The sequence below is a fragment of the Capra hircus genome, chromosome 3, assembly GCF_001704415.2.
Source record: "Capra hircus breed San Clemente chromosome 3, ASM170441v1, whole genome shotgun sequence".
NCBI classification, from domain to species: domain Eukaryota; kingdom Metazoa; phylum Chordata; class Mammalia; order Artiodactyla; family Bovidae; genus Capra; species Capra hircus.
Window position 1 is genome coordinate 102,818,465 of NC_030810.1, and position 19,354 is coordinate 102,837,818.

General features: G+C 41.5%; 1 protein-coding gene across 2 annotated transcripts; it reads left to right on the plus strand.

Moving 5' to 3' along the window:
* On the plus strand, nt 1,047–2,902 carry LOC102183026 (cornifin-A-like). 2 transcript variants are annotated; one of them, XM_005677560.3, is made up of 2 exons: nt 1,047–1,176; nt 2,212–2,902. In XM_005677560.3, the coding sequence occupies exon 2, from the start codon at nt 2,231–2,233 to the stop codon at nt 2,594–2,596; it is 366 nt and encodes a 121-aa protein (XP_005677617.2). In that variant the 5' UTR covers nt 1,047–1,176; nt 2,212–2,230; the 3' UTR covers nt 2,597–2,902. The 2 variants fall into 2 exon arrangements, with proteins under 2 accessions (XP_005677617.2, XP_013817819.2); XM_013962365.2 differs by having other exon boundaries at nt 1,131–1,176; nt 2,197–2,902.

Below are 19,354 nucleotides of genomic sequence, written 5' to 3' on the forward strand. Positions count from 1 at the left end.
CAGGGAAGTCTGGTGTGCAGACCATGGGGTCGCAAAGAGTCAGATATAGCTGAGAGACTAAACAACATTAACTGTTGTTTTGAGCAGACACATTTCTGATGCACAGAAAGCCCCCCCCCCCCCACCTCCACACGCATACAAAGATACAGAGCCACAAAGCAAGGAAACCATTGCAGCCAGCAAGATTCTCAAGGTTCTGGGTCTGGAGTAGGAAGTAGGCAAGAGGTGGGGAAGTGTTCACCCTGGAGGGCTCCCTGAATGGGCTGGGGGTAAAGGTGGTTAGAAAAGACTGCCGGGTTTTCAGGTGGGGGTGGGATAGAGTTGTGTTAAGAAAGAGGGCAGGGCCATGTTCCGAAGGCTGGGTGGAGTGGAGAGAAAAGTTTATCCCAGAAGAGGAATTAGCTCTTGAAAATCTCTGAAATAGGAGAGGGGTGAAGGTGTGGTTGGTGAAAGCAAAGCAGGTTTACCCAGATTAGCAACCAGTCAGAGAGGGGCGAGGTTGGTGGTGGTGGTGGGGGTGATAATTAAGTAATTCCAAATGTGTGTAGTTTAATGGAGTTGGGAGAAAGACAGGGGGGTGAACAAAAGGGTGTAGGACATTTCAGACAAGGACTCTATAACCAGTCAATCCCATGCTCTCTAGCATCTAGCATTATAAGGCGGACAGGGCGTGCCCACTTCAGCTCATCTGATCCCCTTCCTTTCCCACTTGTTCATCTGCTCAAATGTGCTCTGTCCCACAGCACATGAGGAAACAACCATCCCGAGGAAAAAGGCAGCAGGAAAGTGGCACTACCTCAAAAGGGCTCAATTCTTTCTTCAGAAGTAGCTCATTAAACACTCCAGGAAGCCTGTAGGTCACCCCTACCCTAGACAAGCCCTATTTTGGGTCCAGAGGGGAGGGGCAATTGGAATTAGGCCCAGGTGACATCACTGTCATAGGGCCAGTGCCAGAGAATATCAAGTGGGTGGTTTTCCTCACAAAAGCTGAGCCAACTGATAATTGAGGGGAATCAGGTGAATCACGTTTGACAGGTAAGGAAGGAAAACAGAGGGGGCCCCCGATGATTGTATTTCCTTGAGGCAGGGCTCATTCATTATATAAAAGGCCAGCTGGCCCGTTGACTTCACAACCGACTGGAGCAACCAGACAATCTGTTCTTCTCTGTGGACTAGGTGAGTCTCTGATTAGAATCCATTTGAAATTTTTATTTTATCATTGTTGGAAAATGGACAGAGGCAAACACGTGTAAGAGGGCTGAAGAGAGAATACTGGGGTGTCTTTATTTTAAATGAAACGTGGTTTGGGTTTGAAAGGACATTAGAGCTGGTGAAGGTAGCCCCTTCAGTGGACAGTTATGGAATTGGGGGTCAAAAAGGAGGACAATCTCTGTAAGTTCTCAAGGTAAATTAGTGGTCGTGTTACCACTGGAACTCAGAACACACTCAGCAACAGCATTATTCTGTTTCTGATAACTTATTATACAAATTTTAATTCATAAGATGGACCTCTACTGAATATTTATTATATTTAAGGCACAGTGCTAGGTACTGTGGAGGGGATCAAACGGCCACAGAACTTACTTGGCAAACTTACAGCCTAGCAGGGAAGACAATGCTTGTATACAGATGTAGCTGAAATCTGAAGCAGATCGTGACCGGGATCAGAGAGGGGTCAGGGAAAGGCAGTGGCAGTTTGGGGGAGCTCAAGAAGAGCTGCTGGTGATGACGCATGATGTGAGCTGTGATGGAGGAGTATTTGGGCACACAGAGATGGGAAGGGAAGCATTTCAGAGAGGCCTCTGTACACAAAGGCCAGAGTAAAGTCAGAGGAGCTTAGATTGTATAGACTCATCCAATAAGTCACAAGGTGTTCTGTGTGATATGAGAGGTGTGTACAGTGCAGTTCTTTCTACATCACTTTCTAAATGACTTAATATGTGGTTTCGAGTTTTGTCGATAAGGGATGTGACATGTCTGAGGAAGAAAGGGAGCCGAGGAATGAATCCCCCTGAAATGGCACAGAAATGAGTTGCCTTTAAGCTCCTCCTCTTGAAAGAACTCAGAAATTATCAAAGCATGTTTTTATCAAATTTAGCTAGGAGAAACAGAGACTCTCCTTTTTAAAGGGGCCTGAAATGAAACTATTTGGGATTTAACTTGATTTCTTCTCTGTTTAATCAAATATTGAGTCAGCTTTTCTGTCTCTAGGTTCAGCCTCCTTTGAAGCATGAGTTCCCACCAGCAGAAGCAGCCCTGTGTCCCACCTCCACAGCTTCAGCAGCATCAGGTGAAACAGCCCTGCCAGCCTCCTCCCCAGGAACCATGCATCCCCCAAACCAAGGAGCCGTGCCACACCAAAGTGCCAGAGCCCTGCCACCCCAAGGTTCCGGAGCCCTGCCACCCCAAGGTTCCGGAGCCCTGCCACCCCAAGGTTCCGGAGCCCTGCCACCCCAAGGTTCCGGAGCCCTGCCACCCTAAGGTTCCGGAGCCCTGCCACCCCAAGGTCCCGGAGCCCTGCCACCCCAAGGTTCCGGAGCCATGTCCTTCACCAGTCGTCCCAGGGCCAGCTCAGCAGAAGACCAAGCAGAAGTAATGTGGTCCACAGCCGCGCCTTTGAGGAACTGACCACCAGCTGCTGAATCTCCTCCATCTGCTTCTGTTGCCCCGTTTGCAGTTAGTGTGCCGTCACCCTGAATTATAACCCCTACTTCTTTGTATCCTGTAAAAAGCTTCCCTCACATTCAGTCTGGAGGGTTCCTGAGCTTCCGAATCAGGTTGAAAAGCTCACTGGCTGAGCTAGTCTTCCGGCTGCTCAGGGCTCATCTGAAGAAGGATGTTGGGGTTGGGGGAATCAAGTGCATCTTCCCTGCTCTGCCCCCATTAAATATGTTTAACTCGATAGCAGACTGTATGTGTCCCTGGCTGATAGCTTCCTTCACGGTTCTTTCACATGAAGCAGAAACTGCCCGCAGCAAGGGCTGGTTGTGCGAGCTCCAGTCAGAACAGATCTAGACATGGGGAACATGTGTGTGTGTCTGTGTGTGTGTGACTACACTCACAGCATTGCTAGGCTGGCATTGGGAGAGCAGGCAAGACTGCCAGAGTCTGTTACTTTGGGCCCTGAGTTAGAGCAGGACTTTCTTCTCAAAAGAGTAAATAATTCATATCTAAGTGTAGATGGTGTCTGCTTCATGCCATCTCTGACTCTACCCACACTGCCTTTATTCTGTTCCTATTTCTTTATTATTATTCCTGTTCCATCATGATTATCTGCTCTTCACTCATTCTCCCTGTCTGATGTACCCCACACATGGAGCCAAGCTCTTAAACACACTCACAGACACAAACACACACACATCTTCATTCACACATACCTACCCACACTCTCACACACAGACACACACACAGATCCCCCAAATTATAACACACACACACACAATGATTTAATCAACTTACTCTTTTTTTGTTGTTCTTTTGCTGGATCCCCAGTATGAAGACCCCAATACTGTAACAGCAGAAAGGAGAGTAACACCCACAGTGTGTGCCCTAGGAGGAACCTGAAAGGGGTAATCTTCACTGCTGTCTCACAGGAAGATACATTCACACAAATATACACCGACATAAAGGCACACATGCCTCCCTCTCTCTCCACACACACACACACACACACAGGGTACTTCTCAAAGTAGAACATAAGAGCCATGCAGCAAATAAAAATGGAAAAGAAAAGTTTAGGCAAGTTTAAGAAGGAAAAGAGGTTAATACATATGAGACCAAAATTAGGATAAAGTTGAGGGAGAGCGGATAATTAAGATACAGAAGGCAACCTAGGTGTCCATTGATCGACGAGTGGATAGAGACGATGTGGTGTATACATGCACAATGGGATGTTACTAAGCCATAATAAAGAAGGGAATCTTGCCATTTGCAGCAACATCTATGGGCACAGAGGGTATTACTGCTAAGTGATATAAGTCACATAGAGAAAGACAAATACTGTATGATTTCACTTATATGTGGAGTCTTTAAAACACAAAGACCTAAAAACAGAAACAGATTCAAAGATAGGGAGAACGAACAGGAGGCCACCAAAGGGCAGGGTTTGGGGTAATGGGCGTATCTTGTGGCTCAGCTGGTAAAGAATCCACCTGCAACTTGGGAGACCTGGGTTCGATCCCTGGGATGGGAAGATCCCCTGGAGAAGAGAACGGCTACCCACTTCAGTATTCTGGCCTGGAGAATTGCATGGACTATAGTCCATGGGGTTGCAAAGAGTCAGACATGACTGAGCGACTTTCACTTTCACTTTCAAGTAATGGGCCAAATAAATGAAGGGAATTAACAGGTAAAAAGTTCCAGTTATAAAGTAAATGTCACAGGGATGTAATGAACAGCAAATACTGTCAATAATATTGCAATACTTACTGGTGATAGATGATTACTAGACTTATTGTGGTGATCAGTTAATGTATATAAAAAAGGTGAAACTTTGGCCACCTGAAGAGAAGAACTGACTCATTTGAAAAGACCCTGATGCTGGGAAAGATTGAAGGCCAGAGAGAAGGGGACGACAGAGGATGATATAGTTGGATTGCATCACTTACTCAATGGACATGAGTTTGAGTGAACTCCAGGAGTTGGTGATGGACAGAGAGGCCTGGCATGCTGCAGTTCATGGGGTCGCAAAGAGTTGGACACGACTGAGCAACTGAACTGAAAAGTTGAATTGCTATGTTGTACATCTGAAAGTAATATATTCTTTGTCAACTACACTTCCATAAAAAATAAAAGAAAGAAGTCAATTGACAAAAAAAAATTTTAAACATTTTCTACACTACAAATTGAAATTACATTTATTTACAACACTTCTTTAGCACGTTTCAAAAAAGCAAAGCAGTCCAAGATATTGATGAGTTAGAGGCAAGATTTTTTCAGAACCTTCCTAAAACCCTGCAGCAGTTTCCAGAACCACAGCCCCAGAAGAGAGGCAAGGGGGTACAGTTACATCTTGTGTGGGTGTGTGATCCCACATAAACCCCCTATGCATACTAAATCTTTTTGGGAAAGCCCACTACTCTGTCCACGCCATTCACTACCAAGGACTGCAGTCTTGCCCACTGACTTTGAACCTACGGCCACCAAGGATTAAATGAGGTTATCAGGCCAAGGTGGAGTTCTCACCATCTCAGCTACTCCTCTTCTTTCAGCCCTTTTCCTCTCCAGGAAGTAGAATGTCAGGTCACCCAGCCAGCACTAGAGGGCAGGGTACTGCTTGTATGTGAGAAATTTGAAACACAAACTATGCAAAGGTTGGTGAACTGCAGGTTCACAGCTTGGTTGCAGCTCTCATCTGTGCAGATAAAGAAATGGATGTTTGGTTCTCTTCATAGATATGTCTTGGTTTCCTCACCTTCACACTCTTTCTGTCCTAGGAGCAGCATGAGTCTTCATGTGTCCTGAAGGAAAAAGAAGACAATTTGGTTTGGATGAAGACTGTTCTATAACGGAGTTCCCACAGGACAACAGGCTGTTTCCTCCTGTCTCTGACTCGGAAGAAACACTCTCCAACCACTTTTCCAGTGGCTTCCAGCATCTCCCCACACAGGGCACTCAATTCCCTTCAACACTGGTCATCCTGTTCTTCTACCTCTGCCTCTGTCTCTTTTCTGTTGTATGTCCAACATTTCCACCCCCAATCTTGGCCGCCCCCACGCCAACTACCTGCCAAACGATGGGAGTCTATGTGATGTCTGCTGAAATGATGAGTGGGATGTACCTCCCAGACAATGCAGTGGATTTGACAATGCTCTTTTTTGTTTTTATTTTCAATTAGAGGATAATTGCTTTACAATGTTGTGCTGCTTTCTCGGTACAACATGGGTCAGCCTTAAGTATACATGTCCCACCCTCTTGAAACTTACCCCTTCCCCATTCTACCCCTCTAGAATGTCACAGAGCACCAGCTGGAGCTCCCCGTATTATACAACAGCTTCCCATTGGCTATCTAGCTTACATATGGTAATGTATGTTTCAAGGCTACTTTCTCAATTCTTCCCACCCTCTCCTTCCCCTGCTGTGTCCAAAAGTTCATTCTCTACATCTGCGTCTCTATTCCTGCCATGCAAAAAAGTTGATCAGTACCATTTTTCTTGATGACATATATATGTGTTAATATACAATATTTGTTTTTCTCTTTCTGACTTACTTCACTCTGTATAACAGGATCTAGATTCATCCACCTCAACTCAACTGACTCAGATTTGTTCCTCTTATAGCTGAGTAGTATTCCATTTATATACATACCAAAATTTCTTTACCTATTTGTCTCTCAGTGGACATCTAGGTTGCTTCCATGCCCTGGCTATTGCAAATAGTGCTGCAATGAACATTGGAGTAAATGTGTCTTTTTCAATTATGGTTTTCTTAGGATATACACCCAGTAGTGAGACTGCTGGGTCATATGGGAGTTTTATTCCTAGTCTTTTTTTTTTTTTTTAAGGAATCTCCATACTGACAAAGGATTAACCTCCAAAGTATACAATAAGCTCATTCAATTATTCATCAGAAAAACAATCAGAAAATGAGCAGATGATCTAAACAGATACCTCTCCAAAGACATACAGATGGTCAATAAACACATGGAAAGACGCTCAACATCTCTCATTATTAGAGAAAAGCAAATAAAACTACAGTGAAATATCACCTCGTATTCTTCAGAATAGTCATCATCAAAAAAACTACAAATAATAAATGCTGGAAAGGATGTGGAGAAAAGGGAACCCTCTCGCCGTGTTGGTGAGAATGTAAATTGATACAGCCATTATGGAGAAAGGAACATCCCGAACCTCACTCTTTTAACACTGAGTTGCCACTGTCATTCAAATTGCCAGGTGATACAGGATGCCCATATTAGCAGCACGGCTGCCCAATTATTCGAGGAATTTCAGGGGGCTTGTGTATTAGTTGGGAGATAACCTCCCGCTGCTCCACTTCTCTGTTACTGGGACTGCATGGCTGCTAAGTTGCTTCATGTCCAGCTGTTTGCGATCCTATGGACTATAGCCTGCCAGGCTCTTCTGCCCATGGGGTTTTCCAGGCAAGGAGTGGGTTGCCATGCTCTCCTCCAGGGGATCTTTCTGACCCAGAGATCAAAACTGCATCTCTTGCATCTCCCGCTTTGGCAGGCAGGTTGTTTACCACTAATTCGCCTGTGAAGCCCGTGACTAGGACTACTCGATCCTATAAATAACTACGCATCATAATTGTCACTCTTTTAAAATTTTAATCTCAATCCACATTAGAGGGTTACATGAGTTAGAATTCTTGATATTCATGTCTTTTTTTCCAAGAAAACATATGACATAGGTTTGATCTTTTGGAATAATATATGCTTCATTTTCTAAACCACTTTGGTTTCATGGTTCATAATAATGACAATTTCTTAACACAGTTTAGAACTTGAATCCTGGGGTTATTTATTGCTTTCAACCAACATTTGCTGTTGCATAAAAGGAGAATTTTCTTTGAATGATGATGCAAGAATGGAGAATCTTTGTAAGACAGGGAAAATTGCTGAAAGGAAAAAAATATAAAAAAAAAGAAGAAATAAAAAGCCATTTATAATAATTATAGGTTTAGGTGATCAAAGTATGTCTTCACAGATAAGACAGAGAATTTTACCAACTCATTATACGAGCATGCCTTCTCTTGTCTTGACTAACACCTTCACTAGTTTCCTCGAACTTTCCCAAGTTTGAATAAAAGTAAACATAGTGCATCCTTTTTTGCTGCCAACTGTAATTGTACTATGTGTTCCAACCTGTGTCCCCACTAGGGCTAGAGACATGGACCCCAAAACCACGCCTGTGACTAAATTGCACAGAACTATACACACGCACACACACACACACACACACACACGAGTGCATCCATGACTGGCGAAATCTTAATAAGCTCAATGTATTGTACCAATATTGATTTTGATATTGTGCTACAATTATGTGTGATGTTAACATCGGGGAGATGGGGGCAAAGATGTGCATTTCCTTACACATTCTTGTGAATCTACAGTTACTGCAAAATTAACAGTTAAAAAATACATATAGAACAGAGTGAATGCAGAAACTGATGTGAAAACCTAATCACTAAAGAAATCCTCGAATTGCCAAAGCAATCTTGAGAAATAAGAATGGAACTGGAGGAATCAACTTGCCTGACTTCAGGCTCTACTACAAAGCCACAGTCATCAAGACAGTATGGTACTGGTACTGGCACAAAGACAGACATATAGATCAATGGAACAAAATAGAAAGCCCAGAGATAAATCCACACACATATGGACACCTTATCTTTGACAAAGGAGGCAAGAATATACAATGGAGTAAAGACTCCTTAACAAGTGGTGCTGGGAAAACTGGTTAACCACTTGTAAAAGAATGAAACTAGATCACTTTCTAACACCGCACACAAAAATAAACTCAAAATGGATTAAAGATCTAAATGTAAGACCAGAAACTATAAAACTCCTAGAGGAGAACATAGGCAAAACACTCTCAGATATAAATCACAGCAGGATCCTCTATGATCCATCTCCCAGAATTCTGGAAATAAAAACAAAAATAAACAAATGGGATCTAATTAAAATTAAAAGCTTCTGCACAACAAAGGAAAATATAAGCAAGGTGAAAAGACAGCCTTCTGAATGGGAGAAAATAATAGCAAATGAAGCAACTGACAAACAACTAATCTCAAAAATATACAAGCAACTTACGCAGCTCAATTCCAGAAAAATAAGTGACCCAATGAAAAATGGGCCAAAGTACTAAATAGACATTTCTCCAAAGAAGACATACGGATGGCTAACAAACACATGAAAAGATGCTCCACATCACTCATTATTAGAGAAATGCAAATCAAAACCACAATGAGGTACCACTTCACACCAGTCAGAATGGCTGTGATCCAAAAATCTGCAAGCAATAAATGCTGGAGAGGGTGTGGAGAAAAGGGAACCCTCCTACACTGTTGTGGGAATGCAAACTAGTACAGCCACTATGGAGAACAGTGTGGAGATTCCTTAAAAAATTGCAAATAGAACTACCTTATGACCCAGCAATCCCACTGCTGGGCATACACACCGAGGAAACCAGAATTGAAAGAGACACATGTACCCCAATGTTCATCGCAGCACTGCTTATAATAGCCAGGACATGGAAACAACCTAGATGTCCATCAGCAGATGAATGGATAAGAAAGCTTTGGTACATATACACAATGGAGTATTACTCAGCCATTAAAAAGAATTCATTTGAATCAGTTCTGATGAGATGGATGAAACTGGAGCTGATTATACAGAGTGAAGTAAGCCAGAAAGAAAAACACCAATACAGTATACTAACACATATATATGGAATTTAGAAAGATGGCAATGACGACCCTGTATGCAAGACAGCAAAAAAGACACAGATGTGTATAACGGACTTTTGGACTCAGAGGGAGAGGGGAGAGGGTGGGATGAATTGGGAGAATGGCATTCTAACATGTATACTATCATGTAAGAATCGAATCGCCAGTCTATGTCTGACGCAGGATACAGCATGCTTGGGGCTGGTGCATGGGGATGACCCAGAGAGATGTTATGGGGAGGGATGTGGGAGGGGGGTTCATGTTTGGGAACGCATGTAAGAATTAAAGATTTTAAAATTAAAAAAATTAAAAAATTAAAAAAAATAAAATAAAATAATGAAGAAACAAAAAAAATAAAGAAATCTTCAAAAATGGAAAAAATAAAATTCAATCACAAATTATTAAGGAGGTATTAAATGGAATTGATATAAAACTTCAATATAAAGGCTTTTCAAACATTTTTTTAATCATTTGTCTATCTTACACTTTTACCTATCATTTATACATGATTTTCTAGCATCAAAAATTGGTCATATTGAAAATATTGGTTCATTGATTTATGCAGATCTTATACATCTTAGCATATTTCATTATATATTATAGAAATCACATTCATTAATATCCCCACTATATTATGAGAAAAAGCATGAAGTGTTGGAAGTTGTAAAGCTCATAGTGCAATCAAGTAACCAAGACAGCATAAGTCTTTCAAAATTATAATTTTGCTAAAAGTTCACATTTAATCATTGGCAATAAATACTATTGTTGTTTAACAAGTGGCAACAAACCTAGCATCTGAAAATAACGCATGTTTGTTGTCTCATACCTACCAGGGATTAGGAGACTAAGGCACAGTTTAGCTGAGTCTTCTGCTCAGGGTCTCATAGACTGTGATCCAGATGTCCACCAGGCTGTAGCTAACTTCCAAGCTCATTCAGCTTGTTGGCAGCATTCATTTCCTGTGGTTCCAGCTTTTTGCTGGCTGTCCAGTGGACTCCTCTCTCAGTTCCTAGAATCCACCTGCAATTCCTAGGGCTCCAAAATTCCATGCCAAGTGAATTTCTCCAACACGGGCACATGGGCTCTTTCCTCATCAAGCCTGGAAGGGGAATGTCTAGCTCTATCTGCTAGTCAGTCATACACATGACAAAATCACAGGAATGGTAATACCATATCCTTTTTTGTAATCTGTAGGTCAGAAGCAGGTAACATCACAGGTCCACATTCAAGGCGAAGGGATTACATGAAGTATAAATATCAGGAAGGGAACTGTTGGGAGCAGTACCTTAGGGTCTGATTGCCACAAATACTGTGAGCTGTTTTCCTTAAAATGACAGGCTCATTTAATTCATTGTTGAAGAAATGTCTGCTGAATACCCATCTGACTAACCACAGTTTGGCTCTCAGTTATTCTTTCAAGTAAAAATAAAGCTCATGCTTCATAAAGAACAGCTAGTTCAGATCAAAATTCAGTGGCCCAAAGGCTTTTTCTCTAGATAATTATCATGCTTTGAAAGGCAGGAGAAATGACATGTGTATTACCCATTTTGTCACATGGAATTTCCAACTAAAGTATATACTGAAGAGTGGAGATGTATTTAAAGGACATTCTTAACTGGAACTGGCACTGCTCTCTCCAAGTGGATGATAGGTGAAGAATGCAGTGATTGCTCCTTTTCAGAGAAGGCAAGTCAGAAGATAAGAGTGAGTAATTTTCACAAAGAGTAAGGAATCCCTCACCTCTGATGCTCTTGGTTCTGAGAACCAAAACTTTTTTGAAGCTGCCTTCCCTATTTAATGATATTTTTGTTTTTGTTGACCCCTCTGTAGATAACAGATTTCTGCTTTAAAAAAATAAAAAAAACTTTACACATAAATAACTAATTTTCCAATTTCTGTGAGAATGAGCATACAAATGGATAGTAGGCTGAGCTTTCTTCATTTTAATAGTTTGATCTTGTTCCTCAAATCCTTCAGAAGCTGTTTAGCCCTCCTTCAATCCGACCCTTCTTCAGCATATGACAGCCCTGGGAGGCTACTTTTATTGAGATGGTAAATTTGTGAGGTTTGGGTTTTTTTTTAAATTAATTAATTTATTTTAATTGTGAGGTTTTAAATCTTCCACATCTCTTGGCTTGGTAAGTTGCCTTGCCTCCGGGGCCGATGCGGCTAGGCCGAGAAAGGAGTTGCCTTTTTTGAAAACCCAGTCACATTATGGATAGGATGCTAGAACAGAAATTTCAAAGTATGACTTGCAGGTCCCTTGTTGGGAGTAAGGGGGAGGTCCCTGAAATTTTATCTGGGAGTCAAGACATTGCAAAATAATAAGACTTTTCACTGAGCATTTATTGCATAAATGATTCAATATAAATGAAGGCAAAGAGTACAATTCCTGGTACTTTAGCAAGAATGAAGCAGTGGCACCAAGCTGTGCTACTAAACAAGTTATGAAGTTATTTCATCATTCAGTTCAGTTCAGTTCAGTTGCTCAGTCGTGTCCGACTCTGCAACCCCATGAATCGCAGCACACCAGCCCTCCCTGTCCATCACCAACTCCTGGAGTTCACTCAAACTCATGTCCATCGAGTCGGTGATGCCATCCAGCCATCTCATCCTCTGTCGTCCCCTTCTCCTCCTGCCCCCAATCCCACCCAGCATCAGAGTCTTTTCCAATGAGTCAACTCTTCGCATAAGGTGGCCAAAGTACTGGAGTTTCAGCTTTAGCATCATTCCTTCCAAAGAAATCCCAGGGCTGATCTTCAGAATGGACTGGTTGGATCTCCTTGCAGTCCAAGGGACTCTCAAGAGTCTTCTCCAACACCACAGTTCAAAGCATCAATTCTTCAGCTCTCAGCCTTCTTCACAGTCCAACTCTCACATCCATACATGACCACAGGAAAAACCATAGCCTTGACAAGACGGACTTTAGTTGGCAAAGTAACGTCTCTGCTTTTGAATATGCTGTCTAGATTGATCATAGCTTTCCTTCCAAGGAGCAAGCGTCTTTTAATTTCATGGCTGCAGTCACCATCTGCAGTGATTTTGGAGCCCAAAAAAATAAAGTCTGACACTGTTTCCACTGTTTCCCCATCTATTTCCCATGAAGTGATGGACCAGACGCCATGATCTTCGTTTTCTGAACGTTGAGCTTTAAGTCAACTTTTTCACTCTCCTCTTTCACTTTCATCAAGAGGCTTTTCACTTCCTCTTCACTTTCTGCCATAAGTGGTGTCATCTGCATATCTGAGGTTATTGATATTTCTCCCAGCAATCTTGATTCCAGCTTGTGCTTCTTCCAGCCCAGCATTTCTCATGATGTACTCTGCATATAAGTTAAATAAGCAGGGTGACAATATACAGCCTTGACGTACTGTTTTTCCTATTTGGAACCAGTCTGTTGTTCCATGTCCAGTTCTAACTGTTGCTACCTGACCTGCATACAAATTTCTCAAGAGGCAGGTCAGGTGGTCTGGTATTCCCATCTCTCTCAGAATTTTCCACAGTTTATTGTGATCCACACAGTCAAAGGCTTTGGTATAGTCAATAAAGCAGAAATACATGTTTTTCTGGAACTCTCTCGCTTTTTCCATGATCCAGCAGATGTTGCAATTTGATCTTCAGTTCCTCTGCCTTCCAAAACCAGCTTGAACATCAGGAAATTCAAGATTCACATATTGCTGAAGCCTGGCTTGGAGAATTTTGAAGGTTCCATGTGTTACGCTCAGTGATTTCTGTGGCACTATACAATTGGCCAGGCATGAAGCAACCCTAGATGGCAAATCAACAGAACTGGATAAAGAAGTTGTGGCACAATATATACAATGAATATTATTTACCAAATAAAAAGGAACAAATCTGACTCAGAGTGAACAGAGGTGGACCAATCTAGAGCCTTTTACACAGAGTGAGGATTTAAGTCACGGAAGAGAAAAACAGATATTGTATATTAACACATACGTTTGAAAATGTAGAAAAATAGGCCCTGATGAACCTATTTCTAAGGGCAGGAATAGAAATGCAGATGGTAGAAAACAAAACTTGTGAAGCACACTGAGGGGAAGGAGAGCGGCTGGCAACAGATTTAGAGAGTGAGCCACTTGAATACAGGCTTTGCAGTGCGTAGAATACATTTGACTGAGGGAAAGTGTTATAAGCTCAGGGAGGTCAGCCTGTCTCTGCTGTACAGATCAGAGCGGGAGGATGGGGGGCAGTCGGGTGGGGTGTGAGGCTCCCACGGCTGGAAGAGATATAATGTTGTGCTTAGAGCTGATCCACACCCTGGTGCATGACAGAAACCAACAGGAACATAGGAACAGCAATTATCTTCAATTAAAAATAAATTTTTAAAATATATATCGTCAGCTCTAAAAGCTAGAAAAACTGATAATTATGAATAATACTTCAAAATAAACTGATCAATAATATCAAAATTGCTCGCAATCTTATAAAAGAACAGCATTAGTGTAGACTTAAGTCTCTCTCGCTAAAACCTCATGCCCTGCCTCCTCTCTTTCTTCTAGCTGTTATCTCTGCCTAGTTAGAAGGAGTCAGTTTGAAGGCACTTGTAAGACCATTGCACATCTTTAACTACGTACACGGCAGGGTCTTCGCTTTCTCAACTGTCCTGAGGGAAGAATTTCCAGTGGTGCTCCTCTCCTAGAAGAAAGAACTATGGAGATTCAGCCCTGTGTTTCTATCTTGACTGCGGCTGATGTGGTTCAGAGAAAGATCAGGGGATAAAACCTGATACCCTGTGTTTAAGAGGAGGAACTTATTTAAACTGATGTCCCGCTCCTGATCTCTTTCTTCAGTCTCTCAAGAGCAAGATGTTGAGGACCGCTTGTTTTCTGCCTAGCCTCTGAAAGATTCCACAATGAGTAACCAAGGTTCACCATGAGGAAACAGAAGCCCTTCAGAGGAATCCTTGGGGAAGGAACAGCAGTGTCTGGCGGATGGAGTAGGCTGCTTCACAACATTCTTCTAAACAAGTCTTTAGGAACGTTTAGGTGGCACCTGCTGGGAGAAAAGAGAATTATTAAGGAATATGTGACTTAGAACAGTTCTACCAAATAATTTGTATACATGGTTTTCTTGTCTCATGAATTAAAAATGGACTGCCAAGATACGTTTACCACTAAATTCTTAGTGGCTTTGTCACTTATGTTTGGTATTGACAGGAGCATTAGGCTTTCTTTAAGGAAAAAGTGCTAATGGAGATTGGCTTGACTAGAAAAGAGGGATAATTAGTTCTTGATAAAACAGAGAAAGCTGATAATCCAAGGACAAATTTTGGGTCCTCATTCTTTCCAGATAATGGTATTTTACATTAGAATGGACCTATTTCCCTTTTACACTATGGCAAGATTTGTAGCACCCAAACTGAATCTCTGAATCTCTCTGAAAATCGTGTAATAATCTACATGAGAGTTTGCCTAGATTTTTCTTAGAAGCCTTCAGTAATTAGTGGTTATCTAGGAGAGAAGCTGACTGACTGAGGAAAGAGAAGAAGATGAGGCTAAAGTAAGCCATGAGGCAGAACAGAAATCATTAGCAAAAATATGTATGCTCAAAGAGTTAGTTTCGAGTGCCTCTAAAAGTTCCAAAGGAAAAAAATATTTTTTGAACCTAACAATGTTACATGTAGCCAAAACTATTAGTGAAATATGAATAAAATAATATAATTTCCAAAGTATATTTTCAGATACTCTTTCCCTGAGGTTTTGCTCCCAAGGTAAAAAACCAAACGAAAAATGCTCTCAAAATGCAAAAAAAAAAAAAAAAATGGGACATAATTGAGAGTAATAAGAGAATGGAGAGCCCTAGGCTGACAAGTGTTGGAGGAACCTACAGGGGATCAACCAAGATTCTACTGAGACACGTTTTCAAGGATACAAGACAATTATATTTCCAATTGGAAAACTGTAATCTAATATTAGAGACAGAAAAAGAATGACAGGACCAGTTAATTTAAGATTATACAGTGAGTCATACTTGTTGGTGGTAATTGATTATCACTCTACATCTCTGGAAGGAAAAAAAAATGTATTGTGAGACATGCTATTCACAGCATAACAACTACACATCTACACATTCATTATATTGAACTTTTAAAAAACATTTATTTTAATTATTGATTGTAATTGCTTTATACTGTCGTTGCTGGTTTCATACCAGTACATTCAATCAAACCACAGGTTATCCATAAGTCTCTCCCTCTTTAACCCTCCCGTGCCGCTCCCCGCCATCCCATCTCTCTTAGGTTGTCACGAGCACCAGGTTTGAGGTTCCTTGTGTCAATACAGCCAAATTCCCCACTTTCTTTCTATTTTAGGTATGGGCAATAGTTATGTTTGCCATGTTCCTCTCTCAATTCAGCCCATCCTCTCCTTTCCCCACTGTGACAAGTCGGTTCTCTCATGTCTTGCATCTCTGCTGTACCTATGCAACTGGGTCATCAATGTCGTTTTTCTAGATTCTCCCATATATATTGCACCAATATATGGATATTCGTTTTTCTCTTTCCAGACTTGCTTCACTCTGTATAACAGGCTCTAGGTTCATCCACTCAACAGGCATGGACTAAACATTTCTTCCTTTCTAATGTTGAGTAAAGTTCATTGCATACATGTACCCCAACTTCTTTATCCATTCATCTAGGTGCTTCATGTCCTGGACTATTGTCAATTATTGCTTGCGATGAAATGTTTTGGTACATTGTGTCTTTTTCAGTTAATGTTTCCTTCAGAGTATATGCCCAGTAGTGGGATTGCTGTGTCATTTTGGTAGTTTTATTCCCTAGTTCTTAAGTGAATCTCGATACTGTTCTCCATAATGACTGTCTCAGTTTACCCATTCCCACAATAGTGCAAGAATGGTTCCCTTATCTCTTTGAAAGCTTGAAGAATTGATGCTTTTTGAACTTGTGGTGTTGGAGAAGACTCTGAGAGTCCCGTATGACTGCAAGGAGATCCAACAGCAAGTCCCAATGAAGATTACGCCTGAGATATTCCCTAGGAAAGAGAAGCTGATGCTGAATGCTTTGAAATGCCAATACTTGGCCCTGAGGCAAAGAGCCAACTCAATGGAAAACGACGCCTTGCATGCTTAGGAAAGAATTGAAGGCAGTTAGGAGAAGGGGGCAAGTAGAAGATGAGCTGTTGGATAGCATCACCAATTCAATGGGACATGAGTTTTCTGCAAACTTCCAGAACAATAGTGAAGACTGACAGAAGCCTGGCCTGCTGCAGTCCACTGAGTTGGCCACAGTGATCGGACATCACTATGACTGAACCGCAGCAACAGTGTCACAGAGGGTTTTTCTATTGTTTTCCTCTAAGAGTTTAGGGTGTTATGGTCTTTACATTTATGATCTTTAATCCATTTGAGTTTAGCTTTGTGTATGGTGTTATCTTTTGTGTATGTAGGCTTCCTTCGTTTGCTCAGATGGGAAAGGCTGTTTGCTGCAACGTGGGAGGAACCAGGTTCAATCTCTGGGGGTTTCGAAAATCCCTCTGTAAGAAGGAAATGCAACCCACTCCAGTACGTTCTTACCTGGAAAATTCCATGGCATGGAGCGGAGCCTGGTAGGCTACGTCCATGGATCACAAGGAGTGGAAAGGAATGAGCCGACATCACTTTCACCTTTCACTTTCATGCATTAAGATAAAGGAAATGGCAACCCACTTCAGTCTCTTGCCTGGAGAATCCCAGGATGGTGGAGCCTGCTGGGACCTGGGGTCTATGGCGGTCGCACAGAGTCGGACATGACTCGAGCTGGACTTCACTTTGTTTATAGGTGTTAGGGTAGTTTTCTAATTTATTCTTTTACAGACTTAGCTTGACCTAGTTATTCCCCAGCACCACTTATTGAAGAGACTATCTTGTCTCCTTTGTATATTATTCTTGCCTTTTGTCAAACATAAGGTCCCAATAGGTGCATGGGTTTAACTGGGCTTTCTATCTTTGTTCCCTTGGTTATATTCCCAAATTTTGTATCAAACACCATTTACTGGGGGGGGGGGGCCGAGGGCGGGGCTGATGACTGCTTAGCTTTGCACTACTACAACATTTTTTAAATTATTTTAGTATAAATTTATTTATTTTTAATGGGAGGCTAATCAAGTCATTGACCCCACCATTCAATCCATGGATATTTTTTCTCTAAAAAAATAAACTAAGGGTGACATAGAACCCATCAGGAACTTATTAGGTAATTTGTGAAACACAGCAACCTTCAGCTAATACTAAGAGCCTTCCATGGGGGACTTGAGTGCCCTGGGCATACTTCTATAGGCACCGGTACTTTAGGACATTCAATGTTTTCCAATTGCCCTGAAGATCAGCTTACTAACACTGCTATAAATTAGAGGCAAAGCTATACTTGCCTCAATATTTTCTATGGAAGCAACAAAATGTCTAAATAAGGCATATGACATAGTCTGTTACCAAGTCCAAGCTTGCTCTGCTCGCTGCAGTGAATCTGAGATGAGGTGTCTAGACTAGGAAAAGGGAAAAATTAAACGAAAAATTTCATGTTTCACCCGGGAATCAAACCCGAGTCTCCTGCATTGAAGGTAGATTCTTTACCGACTGAGCTATGAGGGAAGCCTGTCTAGACTAGAAAGGGACTTTGTTCAGGAACCCACTGGCTGAGACAATGACAAGCTAATGCCTCCAAATAATCGTCTTTCTGGGGCCTGGTTGCCAGGTTCTTTTATGGGTCAGAAGTGGGGTGGAGGTAAGGAGACAAAGTAAAGACTACTCAATCCTTGCCAAATGTCCCCTAGTATGGCAAGCCTCAGGAGGGAGAATGTGTTAGATCCACTTCCTTACAGTCACTCACAGGTGGGCAGCTCAGGTTATCTCCCAAAGACAGTCTATTATGTATGCTTTCAATAACAAAAGTGGCAAGATGAGGGTTGAAATCAGAAGCTGATCCAGCATAAATTCAAAATTAACTCTTCCTGGTTATAAGGCTTAAGGAAATATGAGCCCCATATATATGATAAGGGGTTAATTCCCAAAGTATGTAACAAGCTCCTACAGCATAACAGAAAAAATTTAACAACCTTACTTTTAAATAGGTAAGAGACTTCTATAGAGCTTTCTTTAAAGAAGACATATATATGTATAACCACAGGGACATGAAAAGGAGTTTAATATCACTACTAGTCACCAGGAAAATGCAAATCAAAACCACAATGATGTATCACTTCACACCTGAAGAATAACTATAATAAAAAAGCAAAATGAAAGTGTTGGTGAGATTATGGAGAGAAAAAGAACCCTTGTACCTGGCAGTGGGAGGGCACAATGGTGTGACCATTACGAAGAATATGAAGGTTACCCAAAAATTTAAAAATAGAAAAAACAGAACTATTCATAGGTTTTACCCATTCTACATCTACATCATTTACCCAAAATAATTTAAATCAAAGTCTCAAAGACATATTAGCACTCCCAAGTTCACTGCCTCAGTACTCACAGTAGCCAAAGTGTGGTAACAACATAAATGTCCATCAACAGATGAGTGGGATAAGTAAACTGTAGTATATACATACAAAGGATTATTATTCCTTCTTAAAAAGAAGGAAATCCTGTCCGATGAGACAACATGGCCTAACCTGGAAGACATTACGCCATGAGAAATAAGCTAGAAACAGTAGGACAAGTACATGAATCCCCTTATATGAGGTATGGAAAACAGTCAAGCTCATGGAATAAAGAATAGAATAGTAGCTGCCAAAAACTGGGGGAGGGAGGGCATGGAGTAAAACAGGGTATTGCCAATCAATAGGTATTGTGAAATGAAAAGCTCTACTGCCAAATCAATAAACAAGAAATGTCACAGCCATCAGCGATTTCTGGCCTCCAAATGTGAATGCGGACTCCCAAATCACAATCCAGCAGATGCCGCCACCCACCACGGTGAATGCTGAGGAGCTGG